Raw genomic sequence first — 13,053 nt, 5'->3', positions numbered from 1 at the left:
GTTTCTTAAACTGTGTTCCATGGCATACTGGTGTGCTGCGAGGCAGTTGGAGGTGTACCACGGAGAGTAACAGAGTTCAAAATGGCCGCCCATAGATGAGCAGGCGACTTTTTTGTGCTCAAAAAAATCTTTGGCCCGCATAAAAAAAATATTGTTTGGTGTTCCTCTGTCTTAAAAAGTTTGACAGAGGAACTAGATGATCCCTTTGCTGGCGAGGTAAGCAGAGAACCCAAGGATTGTGTGGATATAGAACAGTGGTTCTCAATCTGTTTATTATTGTGTGTCACAGGTTGAGAACCACACCATTGCGCCCCCCCCCCCCCAGATCGTTCACTCTTTCCTATCCTCAGTGCTCCCATCCAGAGACCCCTCTATACAATGGGGCCTGGAGTGATGCTCTCAGCTCAGGATCAGATAGCCTAACAGCTGGAGGCTGCTGCAGCACCCTCACAAACCCTTAGTTCCCCGTGCTTCCCTTCCCTTCTCTGGGTGTCCCACCTCCCTACGAACCTGCCCAGAGACCCACTCTCCTGCCCATTGTGCCCCCCCCCCCCCCCAGCCCAGCCCACATTCAGACCAGACCTGCAATTGTTTTTTTAGCACACAGCTGGGCTGCAGCTGTGCGCTAACTGAGCTGCCTGTGGGCCACATGTTGAGAACTTTTGGCAGAGAGCTTGAATTTCCTTCTTGCCTCTCAAATAGTTGATGTTTCCATGTCAAGCTTGAGGCATGTCTTCAGAGGAGCTGTGAAAGGAGGGCTTGCATTGCCTGTGCCCATGTCGCACCAGCCCTGTGGGTGCGCCAGGGATTTTAATCTCCAGGATGGGTAATCGGGCATATATTTCATCAGTGCTACATTGACCCAAAAGTATTTTAATATTTAATTTTTTCCTTTTGTTAAGTATTAGAATGAACAGAACCTTAGTTTAAAGGCCGTAGAATGCAGGATGCATTGTCACAGCAAAGAATTACAACTGCACCGACCTCTAACAGTAGCTAAATGTTTCAAAAACTTTTTCACTTATATGTGGTTTGCCCTGTAAGGGTTGCTAGAATAGAAATGGAAATCACTGGGGCAAAGACTGAAGTTTCCTGGCTAGGCTATCACTGAAGAAATGCTTAGGCACTGTATGCTGCTTTCACTGAAGAACATTCCTGAATGTCTTAAGAGTGATTTTTTTTTTTTTTTAGTGTACTGTAGTTTCTTGGAATATTTCCTGAAAGACAACACTCCCGCAAACACAGTGACCAGATTCCTTTGGAAAATGCATTTGCCAGACTAATGGGTTTCACCACTTCATTCTGGAACAAGCTATCCGTACTGTAATTGTGACTTGAGGGAGATCTACAATAAATAAAACAGTACTGTGTTAAAAGGGGGGAAATTATTGGCAAAGTATAGTGGAATAATAATTATTAGTACCATGCAACCTACAGAAAGCTTCAAGGCATTCTGCACCATTGCAAAGAACTCATGGAGATTAAAAAGACCACCCTAAAGAGCTTCAAACAAGAACAAGAGAAGAGGGCAAATATGGGTGGGGTGTTAGATATGTGGGATGGTTACAACAGTTGTTACACTAGAGAACACATTTGGAGACAGATTTTAAGATGAGTTTTCAGTGAAGAGAGGTGAACTGACATGAAGGCAAAAGGAAGAAAGTTTCATCTCCACGAACAACTGTCAGGGAGTTAGCTGTGACATTTTCCCAGAAGTATGAGCAATCCTGGTATAAGGCTGATAGAAACCCTGTCTTCTGTGGTGGAATCAAACCTAGGACCTCTGTACAAGGTTCCCTCTAAATTTTTCAATCTGTGTCTAGAATAAATTTTGTTATGTGCACTGAGGCATGTGTGGATGTGCACCACCAGCAGAAACACATGCTGCTGGCTGTAAGCCCTCTGCTTGTAAGCAGGGGAGCTTTTCAATCTCTCCTGGGTAGCTGCCCAAGTGCTTCGCTTACAGGCAACACTGCCTCTGGAGCTTAGTGTACGAGTTTGTACCTCATGAGCTAAAAGCCAGTTGGCTCTTAGCTAAGGCTGTAGAGCAGACTCCTCATTCTTTCTGTAAGTGGTCTCGGAGCCACTAGATGGCACAATGTGCTATACCTGGAAGTGTATGTGGGTTACACTAGCACTGCCTTGTCTACTCCCTGGCCAAAGCAGCTGGTTGGGTGCAGAGGAAAGGAGTAAACTTCTGTCTGAAATGGGTAAAATAACCACCCCTTCCCTCAGAGCAAAATGGAACCAGGGATTTGATTGTGATTGAGTCACAATTCGGTCCCTGTACTGCTTTTAGGCTGGTGCAGTTTCAGGCCACTCCTCATTCAGGAAAGGTTGTAAAGTCTAGCCTGAAATAGGCAGTGACATGTGACATCATGGATGTCCACTAGCTGTTCCATTTAGGCCAGATGCTGCTACCTTTACTCATGCTAAGGCACACTTATTTAAGAGTTTGCAGTTTACTAAACAATTTTTTTCTATGATAAATTATATTAATATATCTTTCTTCTTCCATTCCAGTGTTTGGGTCATGAAACTTATTCCACAGCAAGCACCGTTATATGTGAGTAGATCAATATTTAAATTCCTTGTTTTTTTTCTTTTTTGTCTGTCAAATTCTACCTATTTGATCCTGTTTTACTCTTTTCCAAGGATCTTGTTTACCTTATTTTATTTTTAGCTCCCCAAATAAATTTGAAGTATAATATTTCAATAAAAGAGAACTTTTTAGCTCATCTGGATAATACCTTTAGGGTAGAAAGCTTAAGGGTCTAACTTGGGGAATGCTGTAATGTGTAATATTGCTCTGTACTGTGCATAAGCTTAAGAGCATGAAAATACCCCCTTCCTTTTTGGAGAACATTTCTGATTGAATGTCAGTGCTGTTGGAATTCAAGGAGGGTTGAGAGGTTTCACAAGTTGTAGTTTGTGTGCAAAACAAGAAACCTTAATGTTTAGGGGTGTATAATAAGTGGCCTGTGGGCTGGATGTGGTTCACCAGGCGTAGGCCATGGCAGGCTACTGCCACTTTATTTACCTGCACATCTTCAGGTACAGTCACTTGCAGTTCCTAGTGGCCATGGATTGCTGTTCCCCTGCAGATAGCTGTGTCCTGGTCAATCTGTGGCCAATGGGAATTGCAAGCGTCCCTACTTGTGGCTGCGCAGGTAAATAAAGCTCCGGCAGCCTGCCAGGCGTTAACCTGGAAAACAACATCTGGGCCATTGACCGCTTTTTGCCCACCTCTTCCTTATTTTTTGTCAGACCTCACACAGGATAGAAATGGAGCTGGGTCATCAGGAAACGGCAGGAGAGCTTGCTAAGATTTCTATAGTATGGTATGTTTTAGCTCTCTCTAGAAGCTGGAGATATGGATGACCAAGATAATAAAGAACAAGCTAGCTTTTTCGTCTCAATAGATGCCCTGTTGCAGCATGATAGGAACTGCCAAAAAAGAGCTGGACACACGTGTATATAAATTGTTCAGATATGTTTTGGAATCAGTGACAGGCAGCATAACTGTTTTACTGTAGCTAGCACTGCACAAGTGCATCATGTTAGCGGTTTGCTCGTGGAATCCTTGTGTTGTTCTAAATGTATTCCCTGTTTGGAAGGGAACGTACATGTACCGTGCCAGTTTTAAAAAGAAGTAACCACTGTCCTACTACTTTTTTTTAAAGCAATGATGGTAAAGGTAAACTACTTTTTTTTAAAGCAATGATGTCTTAGGGACCTTTGGCACGTGCACTGAACAATTAACAATGTGTATTTTAGAAGATTCCTCTCATCTGCGTTTCCATTCTGAAACCCCATAAATAGACTTCAATCTGTTTCAAAACAGAGATTCCTTAGCTGTTACTCTGGAGATTGTCTGATTTCAATCACCTCATCCTTTTCTCCTGGTAAAATAATGGTATGGGAAAGAGTCTTCTAATAACACAACATCTGATCCTGTTCTGTTGAAGTGGATGGGACTTCAGCCACTGTAGGATTGTCTTCAGAGGTCTTATTTATGCTCAGCTGTTTTGGAAAATCTGTCACTTGGTACTTCTGAATACAGCTCCACTGACATCTTCCATTCGTAGCCATAGTAGGCATTCTAGTGTAGGGAGACTTCTAGCAGTCAGGAGTATTTTAGCCTCCATGTTGTCTAGGCTTGCTCTGAACAGAGTTAGCCAACTGGATGGGTAAAACTCTAGTGGTCACTTTATAGTCTCACTGTTGCTACTACTGAGAGAGCTCTACTTGGTCTAGTAGAAGAAAAATGATTGTGCCGGCAGCCACAGCAGGTAGAAGTAAGAGCTAGGTGGGCAGGGGTGATTGGGAGATGTCCTACAGTTTTTTGTGAAGCACTGGGTGTTTGACATAGTGGACTATATTGGCCTTTAGTCTCTTGCAATTCAATTCTGTTGCCTTTGTTTTACCAATGGCTTAATTTTTTATGTCCAGGCTGACACAAAAAATTACCACTAGAACGTGATTGTCGTCTGAAAAGTGACTGTAAAATGGCTTATTGAAATCCTCCGCTGCATTGTGTATAATCTTGCACCACGTTTTAACATAAAAGTTGGTAAATCACAGGTGGATTATAGCCATGTCAATTTAAAATAAATTTAGTTTTAAAAGTAGGAATCCCTAGAGAGTGATTACAAGAAATTGCAGATTGTGTATATATTTGATGTAAACATGTATTATAAGGTATATGGGCAGACAAAATTAAATTTGAATGTTTCACTTTATGAATTTCCTGTTCCTTGAGCACTTGATTTCTCAGTCTTACTGTTTGTTGTTCTCAAGCTAAGTATATTTTTCCCATCATTTTGATCATTTTATGTTGTATAGATAATAAATTATGCATTGGACATATTTATAAGGTCTCTATTTCCATGTGTGGTGTCAGGAAGGATTAAATGAAAGTTTAGTTTAGCACAGTGGTGAAAAAAATAATGATAATAGCACTCTGTATAGGTTTTCTCTGTGAGTGCTGCTGATTTGACCATGACTTGACTGTTACTGCTCTGGTGAATTCCTCTCCTCCCCCCTCCAGTAGTTATAAAAGTGAATCTATTTCTACTGAAATAAAGAGCCACTTTTAGTAGATGCAGACAGTCCAGAAAAATAAGTATTTTTGCTTCCAATTTATTTACTATAATTTTTTGGATCAGTTTCTCAGTTCCATGTACTGCTAATTAATACAGTAAACTTCTGATAATCCGGCACCTTTAGGACCCAGGGGGTGCCGGATTATCAGATATGCCGGACTATCAGAAGGGAGGGCTATGAGGGGTCTGGAGTGGAGTGGGAGGGGATGCCACCCCAGACCCCTCATAGCCTCCCCTTACGATAGTCAGGCTCTGCCCCAGGAGTCCCTGATTCAGCCGCTGCTGGTCAGTTTCAGCAGCGGCTGAATCGGGGACCCCTGGGGCAGAGCAGCTGGGGTCCTGCTGGGTTGGTCCCGCAGCGCCGTCCTTTGGCGCTGCGGGACCAACCCGGCAGCACTCCAGCTGCTCTGCCCCAGGCGTCCCCAAGAGCAGCTGGGGTGCTGCTGGGTTGGTCCCACAGCCCCGAGGGGCAGTGCTACCAGACCAACCTGGCAGCACCCCAGCTGCTCTGCTCCCGGCTTCCCCGATTCAGCTGCTGGTCAGTTTCAGCAGCAGCTGAATGGGGGAAGCCTGTCTGGCTGCCCCAGCACTTCCGGGTTCCTGATGGTGCCGGACCATCAGGAGTCCCGGAGCATTGGATGCCGGACTAATGGAGTTTTACTATAACTGGTATCTCTCTATCACTTGAGTGAATTGTTACATGTGAGAGGAAGAGAAAAAAGATTAATATCAAAAACATATCTGCCACTTTCTGGTTTTTTCCCCCTCAAAACGGAGCTAGAGAACAATTTTCAGGACCAGTCAGCAGTCGACATTACTATCGTATAGCACTAGAAGTTCTTGGAATTTGAGTTCCTTTTCAGATTGTATGGACTATCTAATGAATGTCAAACTTGGTTTTGGGCTGCATTTCAAAAAGCTAAGAATTGTGTTCAAAACAAGTCATTCATTTTGTTAATAAGGAATATGCCATCTACAAAGTAAATTATTGGACATAAAAGTAGTGATTATCTATAGGGAGCCACATACACTAGTGATTCTTCCAGGAAGAGCTTTTTTGTTTTGTGTTAAGTGTGGTTTTTAGGAAGTCTTTAGAGTGTGGCTATTTTGTAACTAAAAAAATTAAGTTTTAAATGTGAGTAGCCATTGCTATTTCTCTAGCAACTTCCATCCTGAAGGAGGGTGGGCGGGGGTGTGTGTAAGTGAAAATATATTTAGGGATATATGCCATATACCAAGCCGCCTCTTTTTTTTGACAGCAACTCTGCACCAATAGCACTATCCTGCCACTTCTTAGAAGGAGAAAGTGAAAAATTACATATTCAGTTGAATGTTATGGGCTAGTTAGAGAGGCAGAGTACAATTTACCCTAGTTGACACTTGGCTGGGACAACTAGGTTACCGCTATTAAACTCATGAAAAGTATTGTGGGAAACTGAGAGGTTACATGTATTCAGGACCTAGAATTTGTATAGGATAGAAAAGAAAGTATTTCCAATAAAACAATATGCTTTAGCTATATACTGGGCCTTTGATGCATTACTCTGACTTTAAGGAAAAGAGAGCCACCTACTGAATCAGCACTACTACTACTACTACTGCCTAAATCACCTGGATTTTCATTCTCCAGTTCTAGAAGAGCTATGTCTGCTTAGTTTGTGAGAGCTGGTGAGGTCATAGCCTGAGATGGTATGGTTACAGGCCTTTGAGGGAGCTCATTTGAAGTCCAGAAGAGAGAAGTTAGAATCCTTTTTTAAAATTAAATATCAGTGTTCTATTTCAGCATTTTCTGGTGAGTGAAAATTAAAGCCAGGAACTGTAAACTGCCAGTATAATGCTACTGCTCTGGAGGGTGTGTGTGTGGGGGGGGAGGGGGGGGGGAGTGTACACGCATGTGCGCGTGCGAAATCACCAGGTAGCAATGAAGTCAGTCTATTCTTTCAGCATCTGTGTTAATGTGAACTCGCACTTCATGCTGAAAACAAACTAGTCCTTGTTTATCACAATTGTATCTCTCCTTTAATCTCTAGGTAAGTTACCTACTCTTTGTAGCAATGCTTTATACCATGTTCTCTCTTCACTCCTTGGTTTGGCTTGGCTCCCGGTATATGTGCTGATTTAGTCTCAAGGCCTTGCAGCTTATGTCAGAAGAGACAGGGCAGTCAAGTGTTCTTCCACACAGCACAGCGAAACATCACCAGAGCGTGATATAATTAATGGCAATATTTAATCATGCTGCAGTTCAAGCAGCTATCAGCTTGGTGTAACCGTCAATACTTAATTACTTTATAAAAGATGGTATTCTATTTTAAAGTCTAATGTGTTGGTATAGTGTGAATTTGAGATGATGATGTTTAAACCCTCTTTCCCTGCACCCTAACATGCCACACTAGGGTTCTGTAATATTCACTGCAATCTTATTTACAACAAGAAACTCTCAGAACAGGGCTGGTAGAGTTAAGAAGTCATTGACAAGGATTACCTAAATGCCCATAACAGATATGAATTACTACTACTAACTAGGGGTTGAGTTTTTTTTAATGTTATGGACCACACTTGAATACAGAAATTATCTTGTGCATTGCAGTCAAGCTTTGTGGGATGCAATAGTGCTAGTTAGAGAATGTACTTTGTGTGTACTGGCCACAATCATAGGACATGTCAGGGTCACATAGCTGGGACCGGTATCCAGGGTCTTCTGTGTGTACTGCTATAATGGATCTCTTCTCCTATGATTTGCAGTTGTAAGGGCCATCTCTCCTCTCGTTCACAATTGCATAATCTGTCTGAAACCTCTACAGCAATTACTTACATGGAAAATGGCATTAGGAAAATATTCCATGTGATCTATTGGCCTTCAAGTGGATTTTAGAAGCTGAATATATGAAAGAGGAACCAGTACAGTGTGACCAAACAATTCTCAGTAGATCACCATCGTTATCTAGTTATCTACCACACCTCGCCATATGGAAACTTCTGTCACTCTGTGGGGAAATGTGAGTTATGTAGTAGTGTAACTCAGGTTGATGTAGCTCAGCTCTACTTATAGTAGGGTCCACATTGCATTAGGAGAGTTTCTTTGATTCCTCTCCTTACTCTTCTTTTTCTGATGGAGTACCATAGTTGAAAGGAGAGTGCTCGGCAGTTGATTTTGTCGGTCTTCACCAGAGCTGCTAAATTGATGCCAAGTGGATTGATCATCAGTTTCAGTCCAACTGGTAATGAAGACAAGCCCAGTGCTAAAGCAAAGTCACAAAAATAAACCTGGAAATGACCTTTAACTCCCTTCCATTGTTGTTTAATATGCATCACCATTTCTCTTATTTCAGGGACCTTCCAAGCACAGTGAAGTTGATTGAGAATGGAATTTCAGTCTCAGCTCTGACTGTGTTTGATTTTGTATGTTCGAATCAAACTTTACAAGTGATTTTGTCCCTTCCATTGATGTGTGCAAAGATGGGAGTGGAGTTGGGAGGTGACAAACACATTTTATTAATGAAAAAAATGAAGGAAGAGATATGAGCAACATCAGACTTAGGTTTTTGAAATCTTACAAAGAAATCTCTCATCTGAACTACTTCAGACATTTTTTCACTCACAAAATTTGCAAATAGACCTTGACTATCAGGAGGTGCTGTACTTATTGCCAGCATTGCATTTGAGGACTTTGATTGTGGAATATTCCAGTTCTAAGTTTGGTCTTAGATCATGCTAGCTAATAGAAAGTAGGTGAAAGTCTTTATTTGTATAATTGAACATATGCATATTGCATAGATGAAAAAGGGAAGTTTTCCAATGAATAATCATGTCCATTGGGGTCAAAGTTAATTGAATGGGGAGAGGGTTGGGCTGTTTCTTAGACTCATAAAAATTTAGGAACCTCAAGAATTCATAATGTCTAGCTCCCTGTGCTGCCCAGGACCAAGTAACCCTAGAGCTATTCCTGGACAGGTCTTTGTCCAACCTGTTCTTAAAAACATCCAGTGATGGATATTTTACCTTCTTCCTACCAAGTCCATTCCAGTGCTTAACTACTCTTATAATTAGGAAGTTTCTCTTAATATTTAACCAAATTTTCCCTTGCTGACTATTAAGTTCATATCTACCTTCAGTGGATAGGGAACATAATTGTTCACCATTTTCTTTATAAAACCTCTCAATATCTTTGAAGACTGTTTTCAGGTCCCCCTTCAGTCGTCTTTTCAATACTAAAAAAGGCCCATTTCTGTAATCTTTTCTTAGATATCAGGTTTTCTAAACCTTCTCTAATTTTGTTGCTCTCTCCAGGACTTCGTCCACATCTTTCCTAAAGAGAGACACTATACACAATACTCCAGCTATACGCAATACTCCAGCTGAGGCCTTACCAGTACTGAGTATAGCAGGATAATTAACTCTCATGCTTTGCATATGACACTCCTGTTAATATATCCCAGAATATCAACCTTTTCTGCATCTGCTTCATATTGTCGACTCCTATTCTATTTGTAGGGTTGCCAGGTGTCTGGTATTGACCCGGGCAGTCCGGTATTTTCACCTCCTGTCCCATAAAAAAATCAGAAAATATCCGACATCTAAAATGTCCTGTATGTTCAGATTATTTTTCCCTTCAGGAGGCGAAAATACCAGACACTTATCAACCCTACGACACTCAGCAACTGGGCCCAGCCCCTGGCACCCTCCGCCCCCCAGGACTCCTCCCAGACCTCCCCAGGTTCCCTCCTCCCTTCTGCTTACCTGGTTTTGCAGGGAAGCTATCTTCTGGCATTAAGGAAGAAAACAAGATGGCCAACAGCAAAAAAAAGCCCTAAAGGTCTTAAAGGGGCTATGCTGGTTTTTTTGTATGTTTTTTTTTTTTTTTTTTGCTTAGTTGTCAGGGTCCTTTTTTTTTTTTTTTTCTCAGCAATTTTGGTCTCCCCTTTTTCTTTTTCTTTTTTTTTTCTCAACAGTGTGTGTTTTTGGGGGGGGGGGTTCAGTATTTTTGGTTAAACCATCAGGCAGTGCTATCTATTTGTGATCTATTAACCCCCCCATCCTTTTCTACAGTAATAAAACTTATTACTTTAAGTTTTCCAATTGTGCATTTCATTTTTCCTTCCTAAGTGAAGTACTTTGAACTTATCTTAATTGAAATTATTCTTGATGAATTCAGAACAGTTATTCAGTTTGTCAGGGTCATGTTGAATTCTGATCCTGTCCTCTAAAGAGCTTGTAACTCCTGCCAGATTGATATCTTCTGCATATTTTATAAGCATATCTCCACTCCATTATCCAAGTTACTAATGAAAATATTGTACAGTACAGGAGTCAGAACTTACTCCTGTGGGATCCCACTTGATACACCCTCCAGATGTGGCCAAAGAGCTTGTAGGGCTCAAGGTGGCATGCTGAGTGTGGGGCCTGGCCAGGCAGCAAGCAGGCAGATGGGGTGGCATGCTAGCAGCCGGTCTTGTCCAGGGCAGTGAGATGCCAGGCAGCACAGGGCCTAAGGCAACTGCCTTGCTTGCCTTGATCCAGGGCTGGGCCTGACAACCTCTCAGTTTGATAGGGAACCATTGATAACTACTCTGCGAGTACAGTATTTCATCCAGTCGTACACCTACTTTGTAGTAATTTCATTTATATTGCGTTGTCCTAGTTTGTTTATGAGAATGTTATGTGGGACTATATCAGAGCATTAGTAAAAACAAGGTATGTTCTATTTGTTGCTACGCTCACCCCTTATTCTCAGGCCAGTGATACTGTCAAAGGAGGAATTAGATTTTTTAGGAATTATTTGTTTTTGGCAAATCCTTGCTGGCTTTGTTCCAGAGTCTTTCCTGGTGTCAAACTTAAGCTGCCTGGTCTATAGTATCGGAGAAACTTTTTGAAGATCAGTTCAGTGGAAGCTTTGTTATCCGGCACTCATGGGGAATAGGGATTGCCAGTCAATTGAATGGGCTGGATAACAAAGCTTATTGCTTTGCCCCCCATCCCCTACTGGCAGATCTGGCCCCTGGCAGTTTGAAGAAGGCTGAGGGGGAAGGAGGTGCCAGCCAATGATGTCAACCAGCAGTGCCGGCTGCCAGAAGCCCTGCAACGGCTAGCTGGACAGGCAGGAATCAGGAGTGCGTGCCTAAAGACCCACTAGTATAGTGGCTGGGGACAATGCCAGTTAACAGAGTGCTGGTTAACAAAACTTTTACTGTACTATGTTTGGCCTTTTCTAGTTCTCTGGTACCTTACTCATCCCCTGTGAGCTCTCAAAAACATTTGCTAATGTTCCAAGATTGTTTCAGCTAGTGCCTTAAGAGTCCTTGACCAGGCTCTCCCAACTTGAATGCATCCCATTTATCTGTATGTTCTTTAACCTGGTCTTTCCCTATTCTGGCTTGGGTTCCTTCTCCTTTGTTGCTAATATTGTATTGAGTGTTTGCTTACCATTCACCTTTTAAATGAAGACTGAAGCAAAATCGGCATTAAACACCTCATCCTTCTTGATGTTGTCAGGTATGTTTTCCTTTTCCATGAAGTAGGGTATCTTTATTCTCCTGGCTCCTAATCTGTTTAAAGAACCTCTTACTGTCTTTTATGTCCCTTTCTAGGCATAACTCATTTACTGCCTTCGCTTTTCTGATTTTGTCCCCGTGTGGTTATGATATTCTTTTGTACTTCTCCTTAGCAATTTGCCTGTTTCCTTTTTTTGTAGGATTTCTTTTTGCTATTCATGTCATTAAAGAGCTCATCGTGGAACCATATCTGCTTCTTCGTATCTTTCCTTCGCATGTTGAGAGCAACATTTGATTTCCTAGCAGACAGATTAAGCTTAATTTATGGTGCTCGACCCATGTTTATATGCTCTACCCCTTCGGAAACATATCACCATAGAATTTATAAAATTATTTATTCTGAGACTGTGTATAAGGCTCACAACTCCCCTACTGCCTTCAACATCACAACATTGTGTATAAAGGGAAAAGAGAGGCATTAATAAAACCAAGCAAACTCTCTCAGGATGCTCAGAATGTCCTGCCTTTTTCATGTCTCCCGTTTAAATTATAATCTGCTCAGAGCAGAAACTGTCTTCTTCTTGGTGTTTGGTACAGTCTGGAGCACATTGTCTGCATTTAAACAATAACAGCAGTTATGAGAGCTGGTGAGGTACCAAAGTTGTCAGGGTGGATGAAATAGTTTAGAAAGTAATTACTTGCTGCTGGGGATGTGAACAATGGTTGCTTAAAGTCCAAACTTAAAGATCTTGTGATGAGAGAAAACACAGAGGAGCGAAAGTGGTCCGTATTTGACAGCATAATGATTACCATGCTTGAAACTGCGTCTCAAAGTGTGCAACTAGTGCAGAATTGTGTACTATAATTATCTTTTAAAATATATACAAGAGGGATGAGCTCCAAGTTAAATGCCTTTGCTGCGTGTGATGCTACCTGTGAGTGAAGTTTGTCCCAGAAGCCATTCAATGGACAGCTAAGTTTTAATCACTTACCTCTAAGCAGTGATCTGCTTCCTCGGACTAAACTTGGGTGATACAGGCTACTGCAGATTTGTGGGTATCTGATAATGACAGGCAGAAAGCAGAATGCATCTTGATCTGCCTGTAACATGGGAATATTCCATGGGTATTATTGTGAGCAACATAGTAGCTTTGTGTGACTTTCTCTTGAGATCCTCAGGCAAGAAGAAAAGAAGCTTTGATCTTGATTTTGTAGTTAAGGCAGGAGAATCAGATAATCTTTCCTGTCATGTATTGGGCACTTGAGTTTTTCCTTAATGACAAAGTGATTTTCTGTTTCTCCACCCCTGAAGCCTTTGAATTCCACAATAGAAGAAGGTCTTTTATATGAGGAACAAAGAACATATTAGTCAGAGTTATTTAAAGGGGGACCTGACAATCTAAGGAGACTTTTAGGAGGTCTTACAGAAAGCATCATACTTGGGTACATTCCAACCTTTC

General features: G+C 41.7%; 1 protein-coding gene across 6 annotated transcripts in view; it reads left to right on the top strand.

Moving 5' to 3' along the window:
* Window positions 1–13,053, top strand: part of AKAP13 (A-kinase anchoring protein 13) — a 378,791-nt gene that overhangs the window by 108,665 nt on the left and 257,073 nt on the right. For all 6 annotated transcript variants that reach the window (XM_075897025.2, XM_075897027.2, XM_075897026.2 and 3 more), the window contains exon 5: window positions 2,524–2,566. In XM_075897025.2, the coding sequence (XP_075753140.2) occupies window positions 2,534–2,566 (33 nt within the window). In that variant the 5' untranslated portion in view covers window positions 2,524–2,533. The remainder of the gene's footprint in view (window positions 1–2,523; window positions 2,567–13,053) is intronic.

This window comes from Pelodiscus sinensis, chromosome 14, assembly GCF_052426305.1.
Source record: "Pelodiscus sinensis isolate ZL-2025 chromosome 14, ASM5242630v1, whole genome shotgun sequence".
Taxonomy (NCBI): domain Eukaryota; kingdom Metazoa; phylum Chordata; order Testudines; family Trionychidae; genus Pelodiscus; species Pelodiscus sinensis.
The sequence above is the reverse complement of the archived record's forward strand: the minus strand, read 5'-3'. Positions and strand labels throughout refer to the sequence as shown.